Below are 27504 nucleotides of genomic sequence, written 5' to 3'. Positions count from 1 at the left end.
GATACTCATGGAAGACTTGTTTTTATTTCAGTTCCACAGAGGTAGAAATGCTCATTTGAGAGTAGCTGGTGCTTACTGTGGTAAGGCCATTCTGTGAAACCAAGTGCTCAGTTGTTCTTTAAAGCAGCTTATGAATCCACGGTGCTTCAGGCTGAGGAGCAAAGTAGAAAAATGCAAATAAAAAGAAAGGCTTTATTTGTCTATTAATCAAGACAACTATGATGTGTTAAGGATCACACGAAAGCACAGACTGTCATAGTTGAAAGGGAACTTGGATATCATTTTTATTATTTCTTATTAAAAACGCAGATCCCTGGTCTCCACCCCAGACCTACCAAGTCAAAATCTGGGAAGATATAGTCTAGCAGTATGCACATTCAACAAGCTCCCTGAATAATCTTAATGGACACTAAAGAGTGAGAAGTACTGAATGGTAGTCCAATCATCAGTGTTTGTACAGGAGCCAAGGCCCAGCAATGTTACACCATTAGCCTAAACTTTCACAACTACATTAATGGATTAGAACTTTTAAAAATAAAAATATAATGTAAAAAATGAAAATGCATTTAAAATATCTTGTATTCACCCCAAATTCCACCACACTAACACAATTATTTTTGAATTTGCATATTAATGCATACTTTTTATCCACAAACATGAAGATTTCTGTTTAGTTGCCATCCCATAGTATTTTTTCTTGCTTATTTCTCTTAGCCTTTTAGTACAAACTTTTCCCTCTAATTTCCTAGGCTCCATCATTATTATTTCAATGAATGCATACTAATCTGTTTCAGATCTTACTAACCCCCCTCTAATTTTATACATTATACAAATATATTATATACATTAATTTATAAGTATACATAGTTTTATATATTATACATTTATACCAAAGTTTTTCTCTTATAGACAGTATTGCAATCATGCTCTTTATGCATAGTTTGTTTTTTCTTCTTATTTTCTTCTGAAAATTTTTTATTATATTTATAGGAGTGGGATTATTGAGTCAAATATTATTTTATCATTTATGACTCTTCCTACATATTCCTATATAGGCCCAGAGGAAAGTTAAGCTGGTTTATATTGGTCCCCTTCTGAAGTCAGCAGTGAATAAATGTACTGCTGTCACTGAAGCTTCAACAGTTGTAAGATATATCTTATATATACAATACATATAAAAATTATATTTTATGTATTGATATAGTTAATATGCATAAGATTTATATATATATAATAGTCGCATTACTAGGTGCAAAATGATCTCTTGGGGTTGCTCTGATTACTAATCATTGTCAATATATTTTTATGATTTTGCCTCATATTTATTTCCTCCTGTATAACTTATCTATTTCTATTTCTTGATTTTTTTATTATACAGATCTTGTTTTCATTCTCAGAAATATGTCTTATCATAGCACTCTTGATTCACAGTTCATTGTTTTTTTCTATATCATTATGTATCCCAAATAATTGAAAGAAAATGTTGGCTTGTTTTATCCTTAAATATATGTGGAATAACTTCTACCTGTATATTGTGATTTGGGAGAGGCACTAGAAATGTCACATTCTAGAACATTTCACATTACCCCAAATTCAAACATTTAAAATTCATTCATTTAGATTTTGAGTTTAAGATCTTTAGAGGCCTCGATTAAACCATAGTTATTATGGAAAGAGTAACCAAAATTAAACTTAATACCTCAGTGAGGAATTAGATTCATAGCTCAGAGAATGGTAGTAGCTGGTAGAATTTTTTTCCATATAGGAAAGAGTTTGGGTAATGTCTAGAAAATAAGACATTTTCTAAGAAAGACAGAGTTTGGAATTAGAAATTATTATTGACAGTCAGAGGTCAATGAGAAGACACCAAATCTCACAGCTGGTGATGAAGGAGTCTCTATGCTTGGGCACAGCAAAGTAGCAACACAGTAACACAGTTAAAAAATAGGAAAAAAAATTGTTAGCAAAGTGCATGCAATTTAAAAATGCATAAAAAAGTTATCGTATCATAGAACAAACCAGAAATTCCTCCCACCTATTTTATAATTTAGTGTTTGTTTTTTATTTTATTTTTTATTTCCATATGTTATTGGGGAACAGGTGGTGTTTGGTTACATGAGTAAGTTCTTTAGTGGTTATTTGTGAGACTATAAACATTCCAGAAGACAACATTGGAAATACCCTTCTAGACATTGGGCTTAGGCAAGGATTTATGACCAAGATCCCAAAAGCAAATGAAATAAAAACAAAGACAAATAGCTGGGACTTAATTAAACTACAGAGCTTTTGCATGGCAAAAGGAACAGTTAGCAGAGTAAACAAACAACCCACAGAGTGGGAGAGATTCTTCATAATCTATATATCTGACAAAGGAACAATATCTAGAATCTACACCAAATTCAAACAAATCAACAAGGAAAAAACCAAACAATGTCATCAAAAAGTAGGCTAAGAACATGAATAACATTCTTCTAAAAAAAACTTGTTGTGAAGAGGCATCACAATATTCTCTGCTGCTTTTATTTTCCTTAGCCTGTCATCATGCTTATCATGCCACTTGCCAACTCTTTCTCCCACCCTCCACTTTGACTGGCTTCTAGGCTGTAAACTGTTTTCTCCTTCAGTTAGTTTCACCCTTAGACATCATGCTATAATATTGCATCTCATAATATAATTTCACAGCCTGGTTCTGCTTTTAATTAGTTGGTAATTTTTGAATATAAACTTCTCCATTGTCTCTGTCAAAATCTTGCTTATCTTTTATAACCAAGCTGAAATATTACTTCAGCTTTGTGGTATGAATAAATAATTTATGAACTGAACATACTTAAATTTGATATTACCTAGCTCCAGCTGTGTTTATACAACTGCCAAGAAATTCTTTCATTCATTTTTTGGTAGTCCTCTAACAAATGCCACATTCACTTTTTCAGCAAATATTGAGTGCCCACTTTCTTGGGAATTTCAAATACATTAGTAAACAAATTAAAGAGCTTTGTCATCATGCAGCTTACTTTTTAGCAGAAGATAGATACAACGCACAACCATAATAACAACTGAGTAAATTACATAGATGAGAAAAGAATGTAAAGCTTCTTGGTTTTGTATAATATTTTGAGTGTTCCTATTTTCAGAGAAGGTTATTTTATTTAGAGAGGACAACTAAAACAAAAGCTGCTAGAATTTTTATTCCCTAGGTGAAAACTTTAACTTCCTTGAAAGAAATACATATGCATTTTATATCTTCATTGATTTGAACAGTACCTGACACGGAATATTTGCTCAAGGAATATTTATTGATAGATAAAACATAGTAATAAAGATTGATAATTCTCCTAAATATGACAAAATTCCAAATATAAACTTTCAACTTATTACCAAACTTTTAAGTTAATCAGTCAACAAATAGTTGTTAATTATCTTCTACATGCAGAATGATACTCTGAGTGTTACAGTAGTTGGAAAGAATTAGAACACAATATTAATATCAACCCAACAAATAGAGAGCAATATAAGTGTTACAGTGTTTTGAGGGAAAGTCGAGCTTTGAAGAAGACAACTGGAGAAGAAGGAGAAACCAATTGCAAGAAAAAAGAGGAGTAATATAAATGATGGCATAAGGCAGTAATAGTAGTAATAAAGTCTTACATTTGTATAATGATTTGTCATTTATAAAACCCTTTCACACCTTTTTTTTAATATTTGCACCTAAGAACATTTGTTATAATGGGTAGGTTAGGTACTATATTTCTCATTTGCAAATGACTTTACCAGAATAACAGAAAAGGCCCCAATGGTGGATTAAATTTAAATTAAAAATGAAATTTAAAAATTTCATTTTTTTCTGATCTCTTGGAGCTTAGAAAGTGTTTGAATATAGGAGCTAATAGACAAAATTTAGGATGAGAAAATAGTCTAGGGATATACAGTTTGAAATGTCTACAAAGAAGTGAAAATTTAAGCCATAGTGGTAGACTAATGCTCCCAGAGTATATAGAGAAGAGTTGAGGTCTAATAACTGAGCCATAGAAAACAACTTTGAGTTGGATGTAGGAAGAGGAAGAAGTGTAAGAATTGAAGATACGGAAACAGTAGTAGGAGAGGAAAAAGAAAAGTAGTAGCAAGAAAGAAAACCACAATAGTAGAAACTCAGGGAAGTTAAGGGAAGAGATAGTTTTTATAAAGGCAAGAGATTACAAGTTAATGTAGGTACAGACAAGACCATAATATTCAGTGAAAGGTCATTGCAGGGAACTATTAAAAGAGCACTTTTTAAAAAAGAACTAAAGAAAAGGTACAGAAATGAAGAACAGAAGAGAAAAGTAGGGCAAAAGGGTAGGAAAAAGGTTACAAATATAATATTTAATATTATAAAGGTAATTGGCAAATATATTAAAAACAAATATAGGACTCAATTAGAGAGGAGAGGATGATGTACACAACCTATATCTTTATCTGTTATGGAAGAAAACCAATGGAAAATGTGTAAAATTGAGAAGTAGTCATATAAATATATTATTCAGAGATATAGAAATAACCAGCAGAGGAAATAAAAACAGAAACATATCAGTAGGCACTTATATCTTTCTGTCTGTCTGGGGCATTCAGTTACACTGGTACTTGACTGTAACTTTATCAAATACAGTGGGATGGCTTCAAATTAAAACAACTCCAGTATTCTTTTCAATAGATAAAATCAGGTGACCAGGCGCGGTGGCTCACGCCTGTAATCCCAGCACTTTGGGAGGCTGAGGTGGGCAGATCACGAAGTCAGGAGATCGAAACCATCCTGGCTAACACGGTGAAATCCCGTCTCTACTAAAAATACAAAAAATTAGCCGGGCGTGGTGGTGAGCACCTATAGTCCCAGCTACACGGGAGGCTGAGGCAGGAGAATCGCTTGAAACTGGGAGGTGGAGGTTGCAGTGAGCCGAGATCGCGCGAGACTCTGTCTCAAAAAAAAAAAAAAATCAGGTAATGACAGTTTCAAAAATAAATTATCTCCAGAATCATGATTATATATTGTACAAAGATCTCGAAAATGTTTCAAAAACCTTTAGAAATCAGTGGTACCCAATAATTCATGAATCCTCCTAAGAATAATTTCTTGTGGTAATAATCTCCGTCCAATGTTACCATTATTTTTTTTGTGCTCTAGTGTGTCAGTCACTTCTACTCTCTAGTTAGCCTCATATTCTATCCGTAGTCCATCACTGTTATGGGCAGACATATGACCGATATCTTTCAGGCAGGCACAACTAAGAAATGACAAATTCATCCCACTATGCTAGCCATACAATTTGAAATTACAGCTCACCTAGTTCAATTTTTCATTTTAGAGATGAGAAATCAGGCCCAGAATAAGAGAGGGATTTACTTGCTTTATTTTATTATGAAGGAACATGTGTCCCAGAAAAAAATAAAAAGTATAAAGTGAACCAAGTTCGACGGTTCTTATGTGTTTTACTTCAATTTGCGTTTTGACTGATTTCACCTGAAATAAGTACTTCCTTGAAGTGCTTTCCAGTTTAATACAAAACAACAACAACAACAACAACAACAACACCCACTTTCCTTGAATAGGAACAGTGAATCAACTTGTAGTCTCCTTAGTTTGGGTTTTCTGATTATTTAGTCTGTCTTCTTTTGACTCCTAATTAACTATAGAAATTGAAAGATAAGCTTTTTAATCAATTGCCCAGTATTGAGCATAATGTCATGTAACCTCTGCATGCTCAGAAAATGATAATTCCTCCTGGAAAATGAAATATGCTATCAATTAATTAATTTTATTGAGGAGAGGGTGGCAGTTAAAAATATTGATTGGTTTGTTGAATTAAACATGTTCTAATACGTTGGTTTCTTTTACATTGTGCTCATATAACCTGGATGAAATTAAAAGCCACATGCATTGTTATTTGAAGGATGTTGATAGGAGTGGTGCTCCCTGAATATGCATAATAAAATAGCAGATAATATACTAAACATCTTACATGTTTCATTTTCCTATAGGGAAGGTCTTATTAATATCCCATTTTATACTTGAGAAAAAATAATATTTCAAGTGATTAAGAAAGAAATCACTTAATATTTTAAGTGATTAAGATACTTTTGGGGAAAAGTATCCTGCTAGTAAGTGATAGAGCAAGGATTTAAATCCAAATTATTTGACTCCAAAGCTGTATGCAGTAGCCACTAGATTATACAACTTGCATGGGACTTCTGATTTTTCAAATAACGTATTTAATTCTTTTGGGAAAGACATTAAGACATCTCCTTTGTTAACTCATTTCAGTACAATAAAACCTTGATTGTCACAATGCTCAATTTGGACATCGATGACAGTTTATTATTTACTAAGGACTAGTTTTTGTTTTAGTCCCTGTTAAAAACTACTCTGTGGAGAAGATAATTTTCACGAATACGGACAGCCAAGAAACAACCAAAGAAATTATAGATGTATTTGAATATGTAAAAATTTAGTATTTGTGCACAGCAAAATACACTGCAAAATAATTAATAGACATGAAAGCTAGGGAAAATACAACAAGGAAGACAGATGAAGGAGTAATACCTATAATATGCAAAGATACTTTAATAAATGCAAGAAACATACAAATAACCCATGTGAAAAATGGACAAAGAATACAAAGAAATAATTCTCAAAAGATCAAACGTATGGCATGACAAACATTCAAAAGATATTTAAACAAACTAGCATTTAGGAGAATGCAAATTAAAGTACCAATGAGATATCATTATGCATCCATTAGAATGGCAAAAGTTAGGAGGAGCTGTAACAACTATTGCTGACCAAGATGCAAAGAAGTATGTATTATTTCTTTATCTTAAAATAAAACAATAAGAAAACCTCACTTCCTCCTGCTCCCAGCTGCCATACACTTTCTCTTCTGCTGCCAGATGCTACCACTGTGTGCATGTGTGTGTGTGTATGTGTCTGTGTGTGTTTGAATGTTTGATATGGTAAAGTGAACCTTAGAGAGAAGTATGGAATGAAACATAGTAAGTTGTTGATAAGTGTTACCTAGAAAGGAGAAAAAAAGCGATGGGTGAAAGTGGGAATGAGAAGTAGAGAGATAAGCAAAAATAAAAACTTAAAAGATGGAAGGAAAACAAATCACAATGTATGGTATTGACACAAAATTCTGTGTGTGTTTTCACAAGCAAGTTGGAAATAAGAACAATAACAATAGATGTATGTCTAACGACTTATATGGATGATCATGATATTGTCAAGTGAGAAAATAAGTTGTACTTTACTACATGTGCATGATTGTATTTTGTTCAAAACAAATTATGTAATTCTCTCTCCCTCTCTCTCTCCCTCCTTACATTTGCTTGTACAAGGAAATGGTGTAAGAGAGAAAAATGGACCCCAGGCTGCTAACATTGTTTACCTTTAGAAGATGAGAAAATAGGGGGATTTGGCATCAGAAAGTGGACATGAGGATCTAAATGATTAGCTTTTCTTTACGTATTTTATATTGTTTCTGTTGTTGTATTTGTATTTTTGTTAATAAAGATTGTATATACACATACAGAATGGAAAACAAAACACCCTAAACATAACACCCTACTTTTCTACCTTAGCATCTGGAATATAAAGAATTCTTCACTTACGTTTGAGAATATTGCTAAGATTTATAAACATAATATCAAATGTAAATAATCTTAATCCAGGAGTGTAAACAGTGCTGACCCTGAAACACAGCACTGCTTATGTGGTTCTTATGTGCTTATGTGCTACTGTGAGAATCACTAGGACTCCAGTGGAGGAGAAAAGGAGAAAAGCCATCATTCTTCAAGCCCATATTAAAAAAAAAAAAAAAAGGAAGGAGAAAACTCCATAAGATTCAATAACAAAGTTTGTTCATAAGTTCCCCATACACAATTGAGCAGGATACATAGGTATTCTCTTCCAGACATCCAATTAGAATGTAAAGTGCATTTTTGTGACTACCCTTACTTAAAAAAATACTTGTTTTAATGACATATCTAGAGGAAAAATGCTTGGAAAAAGGGATATCCGAATGTCTCCTACTGTGATATGTAGCTCTTTAGAGGGACCAAATTCTCAACCAACTAAATATAACATAGGTGCTGTTTTTGAATCTGTGGACATGTATTAAAATATATATTTTCATATATATAGCTGCTGTTTTTGAATCTGTGGACATGTATGAAAAAATATATATAAATATATATATTTATATATAAATATATATATTTATATATATTTTTATATATATTTATATATTTTTTATATATATTTATATATATTTATATATATTTTTATATATATTTTTATATATTTATATATTTATATATATTTATATATTTATATATATTTATATATATTTATTTATATATATAAATATATATATATATGAAAAAACAGGCTAGATTCACTGCCTGCATAGAACCTGAATTCTGATGTTGAATATAATTAACAAACAAATGAATAAAATATAATTTTATATAAATATAAATTCAGTGAAGCCAAATAATGTATGATGCAGTGTTCGGAGGGTGACTGCATAGTGGTGGAGGAGAGGGTAACATAAAGTAAGGTAGTCAGGGAAGGCTTCTCTAAAGAGAACACTTCAGCTGAAAAACTAAATAATGAAAAGGAATAGACATGCAAAGATCTGTGGGAGGAACATTCCAATCAGAGGAAATAGCACATGAAAAGGCTTTGCAAGAAAACAATCATGGTGTTTATGAGAAACAAAAAGAATGCCAGTTTGGCTAGATGACAAGAGAAAAGAGAAGTACTACATGATTATGGTGAAAAATTGGCAGGGGCTAAAGATTGTAGACACTAGAAGCTAGGGTAAGAAATTTTATTCTGCCAGGCATGGTGGCTTCCACCTACAATCCCAGCACTTTGGGAAGCCAAGGCTGGAAGATTGCTTGAGCCCAGGAGTTCAAGACCAGCCTGGGCAACATAATGAGTTAATGGATAGCTAGATGCTAATGATGGTGATGATTGGAGCAACGAAGGTGGTAGTAATGGAGATAAGGAAAGTGGATTCAGTCAGGACATATTTTGGAGGTAGAGTAAACAAGTCTTGCTGATGGATTACCTGTGTAGGGTGAGAAAAAGAAGTGAGAAGGAGATTATGTCCAGGCTTAAAAATAATCAACTGGCTGGATGGTGGTGCCATCTGATAAGATGAAGACAGCTAAGGGAGGAATAGAATTTAGTGTGGGGTTAAAAATATTATTTAAACATTTTAAGTATGAGATGCCCAGTAGATACTATAGTGGAGGTTTCAAGTAAGTGGCTGGAGAGATTTTGGAGCTCAATTAGAAGGTCATAACTGGAGATATTAATTTTGGAATCATCAATACATAGATAATATTTAAAGCCATTTAATGCTATAAACTCACAAAGGGAGGACTGTAAATAAAGAGTGTCCAGGACAAAGACAGGATCATTCCAATTTTTAATAATGAGGCAGAGAAGGATACAATAAAGGTGGTTAAAATCTACCAGTATGTAGAAATAAAAACAGGAGAGCACAGTCATAGAAGTGAAGTAATGGAAGTATTTCCAGACAGAGAGGTTAGTTTAAATGCTGTTGAATTATGAAATAAGATGAGGAGGGAGGAAAAGCCTATAGATATGGCCACAAGAAGGTATTTGGTAACCTTTAAAGGAAAAGTTTCAGTGGAGTAGTAGAGACAGAAAAGCCTAACTGAATGGTGGCAAAGCATATGGAAGTTTATTAAAGAGACTTGGCATGAATTGTACAAGCCTAGAACATACCCTGAAAGATATTTTTTAATTAAAATTAATCCTTGTATTCAATTTTTTTCTTATATTTTATTTACTTTTCCTAAAAACTGCCTGTGGAAAAGAGTCTAGCTATTTGAGAGTCTTTCTTCTTACTTATCTTAAAAATTATTCCCCAGTGTACATTTATTTCTTATAAGTATTGTCACACTAGTGGTTAGCCATCCATTAACTCAATCTGGTGGAGAAAGAAGATATCACCTAGAGCAAGGGGGTCATTAATCAACTTTGAGTCTCAAAGCAGAGTTTTGGGGTCTGCTGGGAGAAAGCTAGACTTGAAACCCAGGCTTTCTGAGAGTGATAAAAGATGTTTTTATCTCCAAAAAATATTAATATATGAGAAGTAAATTGATGTACATATGTAAAGTTTTATCATAAACCAAAGATAGAAAATATTTGGAATATAAGATAAAATAGATCTCTCTGAGCCTAAAAGAGGAAATATAAATCTCTTGAGTTAGAAGAACAAGAAGGTGACAAGGGGGAGAAATGAGGAGAAGAAAGGGAGGAGGAAATTAATAAAAATGAGAAGTTTAGGGTCAAGAACTAGCCGTATCTACAGAAGCCGTGAGTTTAACAGGTCAGAGGGCAGCAGTCCTACCATGCTTAGAATAAACAATGAATACCATGCAAGCATAGGAAACAAAGATTGATGCCCAGAAATCATGTAAATGAGTTACACCCAACCAAAAATCATAGAGACAGAAAGGGAGGAAACATGTAGAATAGGGACTTGATATGGTTTGGCTGTGTCCCCACCCAAATCTCATCTTGAATTGTAACCTCCACAATTCACACATGTCCTGGGAGGAGCCCAGTGGAAAGTGATTGAATTATGGGGGCAGGTCTTTCCTACACTGTTCTTGTGATAGTGAATGAGTCTCAAAAGATCTGATGGTTTTAAAAATGGGAGTTTCTCTGCACAAGCTCTCTTTGCCTGCTGCCATCCAAGTAAGATGTGACTTGCTCCTCCTTGCCTTTTGCCATGATTGAGAGACCTCCCCAGAAATGTGGAACTGTGAGTCTAATTAAACCTCTTTCTTTTGTAAATTTCTCAGTTTCAGGTATATCTTTATCAGCAGTGTGAGAACTAATCCAGAACTCCTCTGTCTAATGTAATATGTCTATTTATGCTTTCCCTTACAATCAGACTATTGGGGAAGGGATTGAAGGGAAAGTCTCCTGGATGAGAGAAGTAGTAGCTTTAAGTTGACAGAGTATTTACCTCCAAATAGATAAAGTTAACATGAGGTTTATAAATTAGAGAAGATATATTTATTTCTGAAAAGTTAACTTTTGTTTCCTGATATCAGTTATAATGAGGGCTCATAAAAAATCCACTTGAGATATGGATTAAATAATTTAATTTTTTTGCACAGTTGAATCTTGGCATGTATTCCACCTGCTATGTATGAATTTTGGTTAATCTAGCTTTTACTGTATTCAGCAACTTCTCAGGAATGTCTTTATATCTCGCTTAAATCTGCCCCTGTAGAAGTTTTAGTCAATTTTCATTTTTGTTCTTTTCCAAGTATAAAACTTAACCACTTTTTTTTTTGCAAAATGACCTTCTTTATACATAACTTCACATGTTTTCTTAAATCACAAGTCATGTCTCTCTTCTGTAGTCCAAATAATTTCTATTCTCTTAAATTTATAACTTTTTTGCAGTATTTTGCATCCTTGTGAGGTATTCTTTATTTTTCTTACCTTCGAGTCACAAAGTTGTCAATATTCTAGTAAAAGATAACTATTATTTGGAGAAAACATAAATTCAAACTTTAAAAAGTCTTTCATTTTATATCCATTTCAGCCTAAATATAAAACAGTAGTAAACTTACCAAAGGAGCATATCTTGGTTTTGGAGGTGGAGGAGGCATCTTGCACCAACAAAGACGTCTGACCTTTGGTGATGGTAGAGAAGGCTCACAAGCAGGGAGTGGTGGTTTTTCTCTTGATGGAGGAACTCTACCTGTACTTGCTTTTTCCCCTTTTTCATTGAATGTAGTCTTTTTGGATGACATTCTGAATCCTCTCTTTGATTCCAGTCCTTCCATCTTTGAATTTGCAGATGTGCCATCTGATTCATCAATTTTCTTCTTAGCCCCAGGTTTATATAGTGACTCTTCAGATTCAGTATCTGAACCTTTGATTTTTGTAGATGTTTTAAAGCCTGTCTTGGAAGATTCATCAAATTCAGCATCAGTAGACTCTGTGTCCTTTCTTGCATCCTTCTTGATATCTTTCTTTGAACCTTTCTTTTCCTTTGAGTGTTTCTTGTCCTTCTTTAACTCCAAATCAGATTCCATTTCAGTAGATTCTGCATTTTTCTTTGCATCCTTCTTTTTGTCATCTTTCTTTGAATCTTTCTTCCCCTTCTTTTCATCCTTTTTACCCTTTTTTGAATCTCCCTTCGGTTCAGAGTCAGCATCAGTAGACTCTTCATCATTCTTGACAGACTTTTTATTATCTGTCTTTGAATCTTTTTTATCCTTTTTTTCATCTTTCTGACTCTCCTTTGACTCCAGTTCAGATTCAGAATCAGTAGAGAATGTAATTTTCTTTGCATCCTTTTTCTTGTCATCATTCTTTGAAGCTTTCTTCAAATTTCTTGAATCATTTCTTGCATCCTTTGCATCTCCTGATTCAGTATCAGTAGACTCTGGGTACTTCTTTGTGTCCTTTTTCTTGTCATCTTTCTTTAATTTTTTCTTATCCTTCTTTGTATCTTTCCTTTCATCCTTTGAGTCTCCAGATTCAGCATCAGTAGACTCTGTGTCCTTCTTTACATCCTTTTTCTTGTCATCTTTCTTGACATTTTTCTTAACTTTCTTTGAATCTTTCTTAGCATCCTTTGAGTCTTCAGATTCAGCATCAGAGCTTTTCTTTGCATTCTTTTTTGTGTCCTTCTTTGTATACTTCAAAGAATAATTCTTTGAATTATTCTGTGAGTAATTCTTTAACCATGCATCAAAATTTATGGATTCATCATCAGACTGTCCCACTAACATGAGGAAATCAACATTTAAACTATTTTCTGAGCAAATCTCTGATATGGGATCATTACTAGTCTTTGACCTCTTCAAATCTTTCTTTGGATTGTTCTTTGTATGTAGGAATTCAGTGTTTGTCTTCTTGGAATTCTTTGAATCTTTCTTATCTTTTTGTGAACAATTTTTTGAGACTGTCTTAGAATTTTGGGATTCTGGATTTGTTTCTGAACTGGATTTTGACTTCTTGGATTGTTCATTTTCATGTGATGATTTTAAGGGAGTTTTATCTGCCTCATTTTGTCTTTTAGTTTTCTCTTCTACTATTTGCTTGGATTCTGGATTTGTTGCATATGAACCTCCTTTTTTCTTGGAATCTTTCTTCAAAGGTGTTCCTCCTTTTTCATCTTTGGACTTTTTATATTCTGCTTTTTTAAGATGGGTTTTGGAAGTATAAAGATGTCTGAATGGAGTCTGTTCCCTGGCAGCTGTGTAAATAGGTGGCCATTGCAAAATTTTTCTTAAAGAATGCCTTATCCATTTATGAGCTGGTTTCTGGCCTTCTTCTAGTTTTCTTTTGTCATGTCTCTGAAAAGATTGGTTAGAATAATAAGCATTTGTGAATGAGTTTTATCTTTCTATATTGAAACATAAAAAAGTTTATATTTTTATTAACCATCTATTTAAACTTAGTTTTTTTCTCTTTCAAGGTTGTGTGTGTGTGTGTGTGTGTGTGTGTGTGTGTGTAAGAGAGAGACAGAAAGAGACATATAACTCCACTTTGGAAATAAAATGACTTTAGTGGGAATTTTATGATTCCATTAATGATTCATATTGAGATTAGAGCAGGCCCACAGTGACTCATGACATTCCAGGACTTGTCCTCAAATACCAACAGTAGGCTTTTGGGACTTCTATATGGGGAGAATCTTTTGGAAAATATTGAACACTGTTTATCCCCAAGTTAAATCAGAAATAAACTGATCCACTTGAAGTTTGTTATGACAGTTCCTGTAATAGTTGTAAAACCCTAGCCTAATTTCTACTCCTGCTTTTAAAGTGTCTTGTCAAATTGAGAGTCTGTGACCCCAACTGCACTGCACAAAAAAAAGAAACAAAGGCATAAACTGAATGAAATAAACAGATGCTTGATTCACATTAACTTGTGCAGCAGTGGTGTAATTTATTTTCAAATCTCACCCAAATATTTGCCAAATCTTGTAGTCATAAATAACCATAAAGACTGATTTTAAAATTACTTCTTATTTTCCCTCAATTATTCAGTAGAGGTGCCAACAAGCAAATGGTAATATGGAATTAAAAGATGACCTGAAGAGAAACATGAAAGTTGGATCACTAAAAATGTAATAAATGACCCTTGAATAAATGCATTGACTGTAACTTTGCTCTGGGAGATGCTTTAAAAGTTGTTTGATATCATAATAGTTGACCTATATATGCTTATTTTTCCTTTTGCTAATTGATAGGATAACTCGACTTTAGAGAAACAGTAGAAAACTTGAATCTCTTAATATCAAGTCTCTGAATTTCATATTTTGTAAAATAAGGAGGCCTTGAAACCTCATCAAGATCAGTTTCTGCTCTAATATTTAAATTTTAGCTGCTTTTTGCAGCTGGTAAACATGTCCTGATAGAACTTGCCAGGTGCAGTATTAGGTTCTCCAGCTTGCTTAGATAATGTCTTTGATGTGGATAATTATGTACAAATATGAGCTTAATCTAAAGCAGGTAGGGGCAGCCTGTTGTACAGAGAATTACAAATTTAAAAATATCTTCCAACAGGTAGTAAAATTCAAGTTACATAGGCCTTACTTATATTTATATATGCTTTACCAACTTAGATTTCGTTTTTAAAAATGACTTTTTCTATACTTACAGTAACTGTTATTTGTGATTTCAAAGGTCTTGATTTATCATTTGTACCTCTCTGGAGTGGTTTGGGAAATGTCAAAGCAAAGTGTTTTTGATTCCATGATTTTCTGCTTGATTCACTGACTAAATGAGAAAGGATAATAAACAATTTGGAGTTAATGTCAGATTTTCCACAGACCTGAAATATTCTTGAGTAAGAAACATATTATTTAAATTAAACTAAGTTATACATTAAAATATAGATTTTTTCCTCAGAGTTCCTAGTTTATTTGCATAGCAATCAGAGAAAATAAAAACCATTTTTCTTATTTATCATTGAATTTTATTTAAAATGAAATTTGTAATTTTATTTTCTACATTAAACTAATTTTCACAGATACTTAAATCATGCTGGTAAAATTATATAATCAGACAGTAGGAATAGAAAATAGAGATTTACTGTTTCCTTGAAAATATCTACATCATCTCGTCTATCCTGTTTTTTTTTTCTTTATGTCACTTTAGTTAGATTGCAGACAATATAACTTCTGCTATAGTCTTCATAATAACTAGCATGGTGTTGACAACAGTCAGTAAACGTCTTGATTGATTACATCTGAGTGTTTCTTTTATCACCTCTCTGACCTCAGTGGCATCCCGAACCACAGGAATTAGGGCCCTAGGTGGAAATACTGCATTCCATTTTGGGGATTCTATTTAAAGAAGGCCATATACGTACTTGAGGACAAGAATAGGGTGATCAGGAAGATCAAACTATCTGAAAACTATGTCAAAAGTGGAACTGGTAACGAAACTCAACATAGCTCTCTTGGAGATGGAGAGACTAACCAGAGATACGGTTACTATATTTAGATTTTTAAAGAGCTGCTACATTGGCGAAAAGTAGTCATAGTAATAACAGCATAGCTGCAACCACTAACACTTATGTAGTGTTTACTATGTGCCAGACTGTGTTCTAAGCATTTTAGTAAACTTGTTTAATCTTTACAACAATGCGTTGAATTAGATAATATAATTGTCTCCATTTTACAGATATGGAAAAATAAAGCACAGAGAGAGGGAGAGGTTAAATTAATTGCTAGCTTATTAATTATTTATTAATTAAAGCTAGTAAGTAGCAGAGTTGATTTGAACACAGGTACTTTGGCCCCAGAGCCCATGCTCTTAATCACATTGTTATAGGCTTCTTTTATATGTATCCTGAGGGGTGGGCTAGAACCAATGGGTAATATTTATAGCAGTGCAGGCAGACTTCAGCTCAGTATATTAACGTAAACGTTCCTAAAGTTGCAGCTGTTTAACAAATGGGCTGTTCATTAACTGTTTTCATCTCTCTGACTATATTTGCCTTCTTTACTGTAATTATGAATTCTAAACACAAGGGAATCTTATACAAGTAAAATTGGTTTGTATTATGAAGGAGAACAAACTGAATAAATCTTTCTTCAAAACCAGTGAGTGCAAATCTACATCAAGGCCAGAGATATACACACACATACACACCTACCAACATACACATATAAATATCATGCATACATGCTTTTATAAAATGTTTATAAAAATTCATAGCAGTTTCTGCTTTATCACATTTAATGGAATATACTAGTCATTAGTTCCTAAAATTGTTTTCCAATCTAAGAAATATTAAACTTCATTAACTAAATTCTTACTTGGAATGGAATTATCATATGTTCTGATGTTTACTTCTAGCCTATTAAAAGAAGAAAATGCTTTAATTAAGTTTGTATTATGGGCAATAAATAAAAATAACTATTTTTTTAAGTAATCTATCCTTTATTTCTAAAAAAACAAAGCCCAATGCTATGTTTAATCAGTGATTTGGAACTGTCTTATTGTCACTCATTATTATAACAAATTCTTCAATTGCAACACTTCAAAAAATTTTATTCATTCTCTTATCTCCATTTTTAAAGAATGTCTACCTTTAATTCGTATTAATCTCCCTATTATAAACCAATTGTGGTACATATCCACTATGGAGTACTATGCAGCCATAAAAATGAATGAGATCATGTCCTTTGCAGGGCTATGGATGGAGTTGGAAGCTATTATCCTCAGCATACTAGAGCAGGAACAGAAAACCAAACACCACCATGATCTTACTTATGAATGGGAGCTGAATGATGAGAACACATGGACACATAGAATGGAACAACACACATTGGGGTCTATCAGAGGGTGGAGGGTGGGAGGAAGGAGAGGATCATAAAAAATAACTAATGGGTACCAGGCTTAATACCTGAGTGATTAAATAATCTGTACAGTGAACCCCCATGACACAAGTTTACCTATATACCAAATGTGCACATGTACTCCTGAGCTTTAAAATTTAACAAAAAGATAAACTATAATTACCTTTCTATATACCAGTGAAAAAACATTTAGAAAATATTTTAATAATACCATTTATGAAATCAAATAAAAAATAGCAAATACCCAGAAATAAATATAAAAATATATATGTATAATAGCTTTATACTGAACAGTAGAAACTGTTAAGATAAAATTTTAAAAAATACACAAATAGAAATATATACCATGTTAGAGTGTGAAAGGCTCAGTAATACAAAATGTAGCAATTATTTTCAAATTCAAGTATTAATTCAATGCAATCCCAATAATTTTTAAATGTTTTTGTGATTACTGTCTAGTGATTCTAGCTTTTATATGTAAATAAAGGATTCAAGAATATACAAGACAATTTGGAAGTAAAATAACGTGAAAGATATATAATGCCACATATTAATATACCAAGTTATTTTAAAGTGACAGTAATTAAGATAATGGAATATAGATACAAAGAAACATAACTAATGATGTGGAATAGAAAGCAAAATAAGAGACCTATATAGATAAAGTCACACAAATTATACCAAAGTTTTCATGCACTGGGGAAACATGGTGTTTTCAATAAATGATTTTAATCAATTAAGTATCTACAAGGGGAAAAGTGTGATTCTTGACCACCATTTCACAATAAGTACCAGAATCAGTCTCAGATAGACTGAAGACCTAAAGCTGAACTGTAAAATAATAAAACTTCTAGGAGGTAACAGAGGAGAATATCTTAATGATAGTAGAGTAGACACATATTTATTAAACTGGGCATAAAATCTATAACCATAATGAAATATAGTGATATATTGAGCTCCCGTTATCTAGTTATTACAAACTGTACCAGTTTTTCCTCCTCTAATAATGGAAATAGAAAATAAATAACTAAATAGAAGAAAATACACATTTCTTTGAACATCATGACAAAGATTCTTTAGAGAAATAGCATGGTTATGACAACAATATGAATAATAGGTAATATTTTCATTGTGCTTTTATAGTGTTTCAGTGTTCATAATAAACTTCCAAATTTGCAATTTTTTAATATAGTTGAATAATTATATTTGCTTGATTTGATCTGGAGTGAAATCCTGCTCTTAAAATATTTTATTCCTTTTCAGTTTATGCACTCTCTACTTCAAATCTACTGTTTATAAACATAACTTTCTTCTTGTCCTATTGTTTTTGCACCATTTATGTTTAATTCATCATTTTTCTTTAAACTTTATTTCCTGATAATCAAATGAATTTAATCCTTAAACTTAGACAAGAAATTATGCTGTAGTTTTCTCTAAATTTTTCATTCAACAATTAAACATTAAGTATTATTGAAGGCTGAATAATAAAAAATATCCGTATTTTAATTTCTAGGACCTTTGCATGTTATCTTATATGACAAAAGGGACTTTGCATAAGTGGTTCAGTTGAGAATCTTGATACCGGAAGGTTATTCTGGATTGTTCAATAGGGCACAAAATGTAATCACCAAAATTATTACAAGAGGAAGGAAAGAGGGTCAGAGGAGGAGAAGGCAAAGTGATTATGAAAGCAGAGACTGGAGTGGTGCACTCTGAAGGAGGAAGAATGGGGGCTAGTCAAAAATTATGAGCAGCCACTGGAAGCTAAAAATGGCAAAGAAATAGATTTTCCCCTCAGAGTTTAGAAGAAATCAGCCTTGCTAACACCTTGATTTTAGCCCAGTGAAATAGATTTTAGATTTTTGACATCCAGAACTGTAAAACTATGTTGTTTAGGCTACTATGTTTGTGACAATTTTCCACAACAACAATAGAAAATTAATACAAATGTTGGTACCAGGAGTGGTTGTTGCTGTAACATATATTTAAAGATGTAGAAGTGGTTTTGGAACTGGGCATTGGGAAGAGGTTAAAATAATTTTGAGGAGTGTGATAGAAAAAGCCTTGATTGCCTTGAATAAAACTGCTAGAAAATATGGTTGTTGAAGACTTTGTTGGTCAGAACTCAGAGAAAGTGAGGAACATTGTAGAAGAAAGCCTAAATCATCTTTGAGAATACGTAAATCATCATAAAAAGACTTGATGAAATATGGATTTTAAAGATGTTGCTGGTAAGAATTCAGGAGGTAGTGAAAAACATGTTATTGAAGACTGGGTGAAAGATAATTCCAGCTGTATAGTGGCAGAAACAGCTGAACTATGTTCTACAGTTATGTGAAGAACATAACTTGAGTAATGAACTTGGATATTCAGTTGAGGAGATTTTCAAGGAAAGCATTGAATGTATAATGCAGTTTCTTCTTGCTGCCTATAGTAAAATAAGAAGGAAAATAAATATAATTAAGGAAAGAATTGCTATGCAAACAATCACCAGGACTTGATTATTTAGGAAATTCTCACTTTATGCAGATTTTAAAAGATGATAAATTAAGGTTCACTGTCAGGGAAGTGTTCTCCAGAGAGAATGCTGAGTGGGGCTGGACAATATTTTGCTAGTGTTGGAAGATAAAGCATGTGACTTATGGATCTGATCAACCATCTCAGCAAAAGCCAGGAATATAGACTAAATATATAAAATATTTTCTGTATAAACATCTGTGGAGGAACCTTTTTTTTAATGGCTGGAATCCTCATAATATACACAAGAGAAGCATGAGTTTCTGAGAATGTTATACCAGCAGAAACACTGAGAGTTTGGGATGCAAATGGACAGAGAGAGGAAGGATGAAAGAATTAAACGGACAAATCTATACAGGCAGGAATCAGGCTGGCAGAGTGACTCAGTTGCAAACATGTGCTATACTTTAAGAAAAATGATGGCTAACTCTGAGGATAGAGCTGAAAGCCCAGGGGTGGAGCCATGGGCCAAGGTAGTGGAATCTCAAGCCGCAGTAGATTATTCACAGACATTGATATCTAACAGAGTTTACTCAGTTTGACTTAGAAATTGTTTGAGGCCAATGATTCCATTTTTCTTTTATTTTCCCATTTTATGGAGTTAAAATGTCTATGATTGTTATTCTATCCATGTTCAATCATTGTATTTTTGGAGCAGAAAATGTGTTTTTTAATTTTACACTTCTACAGATATAGGGTAATTTCACCCCAGGATGGAACACATACAGAATCTCACTATACCTGATTTAGATGATTTACACTATAGCAACTGGGACTTTAGAGCTGATGATATTTGGAAATGATGTTGGACTTGAGTTAATACCGAAATGAGGTGATAGTTTTGTAGATGTTAGTTTAGTTTTGAGTGACTGTATTTGCATGTGGGATAGACATGAATATTTAGGGTTCAAGACAGACTGTGGTAGGCTGAATAATATACCCTAAAGATACCATTTTCTAATCCCTGGAAGTTTTGAATCTTACCGTACATGGCAAACGACAATTTGCAGGTGCGATTAAAATCTTAGATTATCCAGGTGGGTCCTAAGTGTTATGACAATTGTGCATATAAGAAATAGGTAAAAGAAGATTTGATTACAGAAGAAATGCAATATGACAACATTGCAGAGATTAGAATGATGCAGTCAAAAACCAAGACATGCTAGCAGCCACAAGAAGCTAAAAAAGGCAAGGAATACAATAGCTTCTGATGCCTTCAGAAAGAATCAGCCCTTCCAATAACTTGATTTTAGCTCTGAATGACTCATTTTGTACTTATGTCTTCCAGAAAAGTAAGAGATTAAATTTCCATCATTTGAATCCACAAAGTATATGGTAATTTGTTACAGAGGCAATATGAAACTAATCAAGGTAACATGCACAGAGGTTTTTGCAATAATCTAAATAAGAGATCAAAATGGTTTAGAGTTGGTGGCAGAACTGATGTTGAGACTAAATTCTAGATATATTTTAAAGGTAAGCCCTATAGGATTTGGTGATGTACTGGATGTTCACTGCTAGAGAAAGAGGGCAATCGAGGATGATGCCAAAGCTATGTTGGTGCGTGTGTGTGTGTGTGTGTATGCATGTTAATGTTTGCTTAAACAACTGAGTGAATAGTAGTGCCAATTTCTGAGATGCAGAATACTTATGGATGAGCAGGTTTAGAAGGGGTATAAAACAAGAATTTTGTTTTGCACATATTAAGTTTGAGATATCTATTACACATCAAAGTGGAATTGTCAATAAATTAGTTGTACATATAAATCTGAAAATTAGAGGTGTGGTCTGGAACAGAGATATAAATTTAGAATTCATCAGCATTTAGATGGCATATAAAATCATTGGACTGGATGATATTGTATACTAAATGTGTGCAGATAAGAAAAAAAGAGGTCCAAGATCTAAGTTTTTGGGCTATTCAACATTTAAAGATTGAAGAGGTAAAGAGAAACCAGCAACAGAAGCTGAGAAGGAATAGATAATATGATAGAAGGAAAACCAAGAAAGCAGAGTGACATGATAACCAAGAGAAGAATATTTCATGAAGGGGCTCAGTTGTATCAAGTGCTGCTAGTGGAATTGTAAATGTGAAAGCCATTCCATGGAATGGTAAGGACAAAAATCTGAAATAAGTTTGGGAGAGAAAAGAAACTAGTAATAGTGATTATCTCCAGTAATGGGTCTGGGAATCTAGTATAGGAGAATGAATTTTGCCAACTCTCCTTTTGTTCTTTTTGAATTATCCACCATATATATGCATTCAATTTTTCAATTAAAATCTAGTTTAAAAAGAGATTGTTAATTGGAGAAAAGGAAGTAGAGATAATATGAATAATTATTTTGGGAAGTTTTTCTATATAAAGCTGACAGAAAATGGGGTGGGAGCTGGAAGAGGCTGTGAAGGAAAAGGGATTTTTTAAGTGGAAAAGGGATTTTTAAGTGGTAGGAGTTACTACTTTTTTTGAACACTGATGGGACAAAATCTACAAAGAGTTAAGAAAAAATGATGATATGGAAGAATATGAGTTAACAAAAAAGCTATATGCATAAATAGTGAACAAAATCCAATCCTGTGTTATGAGTCGAATTATGTCCACCAAATTTATATTTAAGTTCTAACATCTGGTACTTGTGAATATTACTTTATTTGGAATTGGATCTTTGCAGATGTAATCAAATAAAGATGAGATCATACTGAATTAAGTTGTGCCCTAATCTAAGTGACTAGTGTTCTTATAAGAAAAGGAAATCTTTTTCTTATAAGAACAAAGGGAGAAACAGACATAGACAAAACGTGGATGCCATGTGATGATGAAGGCAGATATTGGTGTAATGCATCTACAAGCCACACAATACTAGGAACAGTCAGACTAGGAGAGAGAGGCACGGAACAGAGTCTCCCTTAGAACCTCTGGAGTAAACCAATCCTGCTGACACCTTGATTTTGGACTCGTAGTCTCCAGAATTGTGAGACAATATATGATGGTTTTAGCCAACCAGTTTCTGGTAGTTTCTTACAGTAGCCTTAGGAAACTAGCATGCCCAGTTAGAGGAGTTAAATGCAGCAAGAAGAAAGCATCTGCTCTAACAGGACTGAAGGTGTGGTGTTGGGGTAAAGATGAATGCAGACTACTATATTTTCTGGTGGAGAAATGTAATTGCCAGGTAGCATTAATGGCCCACTTGAAGTTTGTCATTTTATATTTAAATTGAAGATAATTATTATGGTTACACATTTTTTTTCTCATGCTCATTTATCTTGCAAAGGTGTGTGGCATGATTAGAGGTTTAAATTTATTAAAAATTAAGTGTTTTTTCAGCAAAGATGTCAAAAAAGAGAGTGGGATAAAGGGAACTGAGGATGTATGCAAGGAAATATTTGTGCTAATTCACCATGAGCCTGTAAAAATCTAAGATAGGTAAGGATTTATGGTGGGCAACAGAAGAAAAGCCACAGAAAGGTCATTAGCAAGGAACAGGGAAAAGGTAGTAGAATCAATGATCAGTCTTAGAGGTAGAATTGTTGGAATGGGGTTATTAGAGGTACATGACGTATCAGTTGGAGAGTGAAATGTTTGAATTTGAGATTTTGGAGGGATATGTGCAGTAGTAAACCACTAAAGTAGGATGTAAGACAAAATAACTGGAGAAGAGAAAGTCAAATAATTAAAATGTTAGATATGAGATTGATCACCTAATAGTAAAATTACTAGGAATTAAGACAAAGGTACTTTTGGAGAAAGTGATAGCCAGACGGAAAATCATCACAAAATGAAGTAGAGTACTAGGAGTCAGGTGATGAATACAAGGAAAGGTCACAGGTGATATAAGTTGATGACATGAGATTCAAAGTTGGCTATTTTTGGAAGTAAGAAAGGAGAATGACCTGGAAATAGCATTGAGGAATAAAGCAGACTTTATTGCATTTTTGGGTTCAGTGGTAGGAGAGGATGTAGGAAGGAAAACATCACCCCCTCTTGAAGGCTGCAGGAAAAGCAATGAATTTGAGAGAGAGTTGGGTTTCAGATACAGCAAGAGGACAGAGTTATCATTCAGATTGGAGTCAGAGGAGGACATAGAGGGTGTTGCTGATGACAGTGAGTTTCAAAGAGATAATGCCTAATGGTGACATAAACCTAAGGTCTTTGTGATCTAAGAGGGAAGATCAGATGTAGACAGAATCAAATTAGAAATGTCTTTGTAAAAGCGCTAGTGATTTGAGACGCTCACTTTGGGGAGCTCAATTTTAATTTCTAGATCAAATCACTCTTTTTCTTTTCTTTTCTTTTCTTTTTTTTTGAGACGGAGTCTCGCTCTGTTGCCCAGGCTGGAGTGCAGTGGCGCGATCTCTGCTCACTGCAAGCTCCGCCCCCCAGGTTCATGCCATTCTCCTGCCTCAGCCTCCCGAGTAGCTGGGACTACAGGCGCCTGCCTCCACGCCCGGCTGATTTTTTTTTTTTTTTGTATTTTTAGTAGAGACGGGGGTTTCACCGTGTTCGCCAGGATGGTCTCGATCTCCTGACTTCGTGATCCACCCGCCTCGGCCTCCCAAAGTGCTGGGATTACAGGCATGAGCCACAGTGCCCGGCCCACTCTTTTTCTTTCTTTCAAACTTATTGAATTTTCATTTTCTAAAAGTAATACACACTAATAGAAAAAAATATGGACATTACAGACATGTATCATTTAAAGAGGGAAAATGTCTGCAATTCCTTTCTAGGGAATAATTCTCCAAAATTTGAATTTCTGAGTGAAATATTTTCTAAATTTTCTTTTTATTTCGAATTTGTGCACTTTTTAAAGTTTACTGGCAATTAAGATTTTTTCCTATAAATTGCCTGGTCATATACCCATATTTTTATTCCACATTAATTGAATTTTTTTCATAGACTTTACAAGTGTTTTTTATTAGGTTGTACCATGAGAAATTTCCATTTTTGTAGGTCAAAATAGTTTAATATAAACAATCTCATATAGTTCAATTTAATATATACGGGATATTATCTGGTAGGTGTAAGTTAGCATGGCTTACATTATCTTAATTTTTAAACTACTTTCAGAAATATTCTTTAAGAGGAAATTGACTTTTAAAATAAAAAACAACACTACAGCAACTAAAGACTTCAGAAAACTGTTTAATTCCATATGAATAATACTTTATCTTCTACTTAATGAAGTCTTTAAAAAATAAACTTACTGCACTTTCTTGGACATAATAATGTATTTATCAGAAAAATAGAACGGTCTAATTTTGCCTACACATACAATTAAGTTTACCAAACTAGCATACAAAGTCTTACTACATTGTATCCTGCTTTACATTTTAAAGTGCTTTCACATAAGTTTATTCTTTCCATGATTCCTAAAACAAGATGTAGTTATAAGAAACTGAGACTCAGAGAGATCACAGTCAAGATTCGCAGGTATTTTGTAAACAAGACTGCACTAGTGAAATTTCAAAGCAAAACATCTAAGATATTATTGAAAATTTCATATCTCTGTTTAAAATACAAATTCTAATTTATAAATAAAACGACTATGAAAGAAACATTCTTTACAGCTAAACATATACATTTGTAACTAAATTGAGCATATTGGCTATTTAAAATACTAAAAAAATATTAAAAAGAGGACTTACAACCTTGGAAGAGACATTTCCCCTGCCTGTATGTTGCCTGGACTTGAGCATAGTAAGTTGAAACTGGTAATGTTGAGTGATGACATCATAAAGGGATTGTAAATAAAAGAAATTTAAAGGGGACAGAGTAGTCATATTTTAAAGTGCACAGGTGTTTTTGAAACCTATTTTTAAATTGTGGATGTGTTCACACTCCACTTTTTAAAACTTGAACTGAATTAGTCAGTATTCATTAATTGAATCTACCTGTTTGGTTTATTAAATATTTAATTATTTCATATCAGCCTTTTTTAACACTAACTTTGAATGTGCATGTGTGCACAAAGATGTGTTTATGTGTGTATATTTGTGTGTGTAAGAGATATATGTGCTGAAAGGAAAATAGAAGAATATAAATTTTCCTCTAAAAAGAGCAGTGGTAGCTTACTACATTTTCTTCACTTTTAGGCTTTTCTCCTCTACAACCTTTTTGTACATTTATAGTGGCATTTCCATAAAATAACTTGAAGATGTCTTATTCTTGGATATGTAAATTCAGCAAAAGTAAACTATCTATTAAACTACTATTGACAAATCTGAAAAATACTTTTCACCCAAAGCTTAAAACAACTCTTATTATGCACAGAGTTGTGTTAGAACAAGTTATAAACAGCTACTTGGTATATAAAACCCATAAATGTGAATTATTCATTATAGATAAAAAACCTTTCTGGGCAGGTAGGAATGTATACAGGTAAAATTGCCCATATGTGTTTTAGATAACAGTGACCATATTTCTAGCCACAGGAGAAAAAGCAATTCATTAGTTCTTATTTTTCACCACTTTTTGTCATTGAATTTTTATTTCATTTTTGTAAGTTTATATTTCTTATATAATAATGATATTTTATCTTTTAATGAAAAAAATGTGATCCAAGACACCAAGATAATTTTTACCTGAGCAGTACAAAGCAGTATATCTCATAACTTTTTCATTGAACAAACTAATTTCACAAGCTAGTCAAATAGCATTATCTTAAGGAAAGTAATATAAGGCCATTTAATTTCTAAGTAAAAGTGAACCACTATTATGTATTTGAAAGGAATATTAACTATGAGTTAAAAGCCATAAAAATGTAATTTCACTCCTCTGGCAGAGTAAATTCATTCCTAAGTAAATTAATATTTAGCACAAAGGCATTAATTACAGTTCTACATAAATATTAAAATCTAGAAATACTCTAAATGTTCGAAACTACGGAATGGTTTCAGTAAATCCTATATTTTCATGACAGTAGGAATCATGTTTATTTTGCTCATCATCATATACTTAACATTTACTTGAAAAAATGGAACATAAAACTATTCATGCAGTTTGATATATATCATATAAAGCAAATAAATTTATTGTAAAAATTGATGTAAACACATAAAAATGCTAATAATTATAGGTAATTTTTCTGCATATAATATTTTGCATTTAAACATTTCTACAAGTAGAGTGACATCAGCAAGATGCCAAAATAGGTGGTCCCAGGCTTCACTCCACCACAGAAATATCAACTAGCAACTATAGAAAATAAAATTTAAAAGAACAACTTGGTTAAAACCTCAAAATGTGGGAATTATCCTAAGTCAACTGCATGCTCAATGGAACAGAATGAAAATCTGCATTGAAATGGTAGCAGAAACAGTTTCACTCTGAGCATAACACCCCTCAAACAGCCCCAGGTTGGCACAGCACCACACAGAGAGGATTCCCCAGGATTTATGGCATCTACAGTGGGAAAAGATGACCAGGGAAGTTGACATCCAGCTTCCCCGGCCGGCATTGTGAGACAGGAGGCCTACTCAGTTTCCACCTTATGGGAAACAGGGAATATAGAGGGAAAATTCATAAGTAGACCACTTGGGATCAGGTAGAAATGAAGAAAGGAAACAGAGCCCAAGGAAACCAGTGAACAGATTTGGGTGGTAGCTCAGTGTACCAGCTAGCAGTGGTGCTCAATCAAGCTGCAGTAAGAATTAATCAGCACAATGACAACATTTGATATTACTAAATTAGAAGAACAAAAAGAAAAATGAATAAAAAATAATGGAGAAAGTCTATGGGAATTATGGGACACCATTAAGAGACGGCCTGTGCCTAGTAGGAATTTAAGAAGTAAAAGAAAAAAAAAGTGTCAGAAAGGATTCTTTTTTAAATAACGGTACCAGCTAGCAACATCCTACCCACAAAATCAAGCAGCCAAGCTGATCACTGCCAGAAGAAGTGAAAAGTGCTACCTGGCTTGAATCCCTAGATGGCCAGCCTCCAGGTCCATCCTCAAACCCTATCCGGGGCCCCACCCAGAAAGACAGACAACCACCACAGCAAATTTTTACAAAAGTGATGCACTAGTTGTGCCATACCAGAAGATTTAAATCGTGCTCCAAGTGGCCTCAAAGCAC

At 33.2% G+C, this 27504-nt stretch overlaps 1 protein-coding gene across 2 annotated transcripts; it reads right to left on the bottom strand.

The window, feature by feature from the left end:
- On the bottom strand, positions 1-25142 carry CYLC1 (cylicin 1). 2 transcript variants are annotated; one of them, XM_055106927.2, is made up of 5 exons: positions 25078-25142; positions 16374-16414; positions 14708-14826; positions 11662-13398; positions 1-151 (listed from the first exon to the last, which is right to left on the bottom strand). In XM_055106927.2, exons 1-5 carry the CDS (start codon positions 25089-25091, stop codon positions 119-121), a joined length of 1944 nt encoding a protein of 647 aa, XP_054962902.1. In that variant the 5' UTR covers positions 25092-25142; the 3' UTR covers positions 1-118. The 2 variants fall into 2 exon arrangements, with proteins under 2 accessions (XP_054962902.1, XP_054962901.1); XM_055106926.1 differs by having other exon boundaries at positions 5-151; positions 25075-25133.
- Between the last annotated feature and the right edge of the window lie 2362 nt (positions 25143-27504).

Source organism: Pan paniscus, chromosome X, assembly GCF_029289425.2.
Source record: "Pan paniscus chromosome X, NHGRI_mPanPan1-v2.0_pri, whole genome shotgun sequence".
NCBI lineage: Eukaryota > Metazoa > Chordata > Mammalia > Primates > Hominidae > Pan > Pan paniscus.
This window is presented reverse-complemented; position numbering and strand designations above follow the sequence as displayed.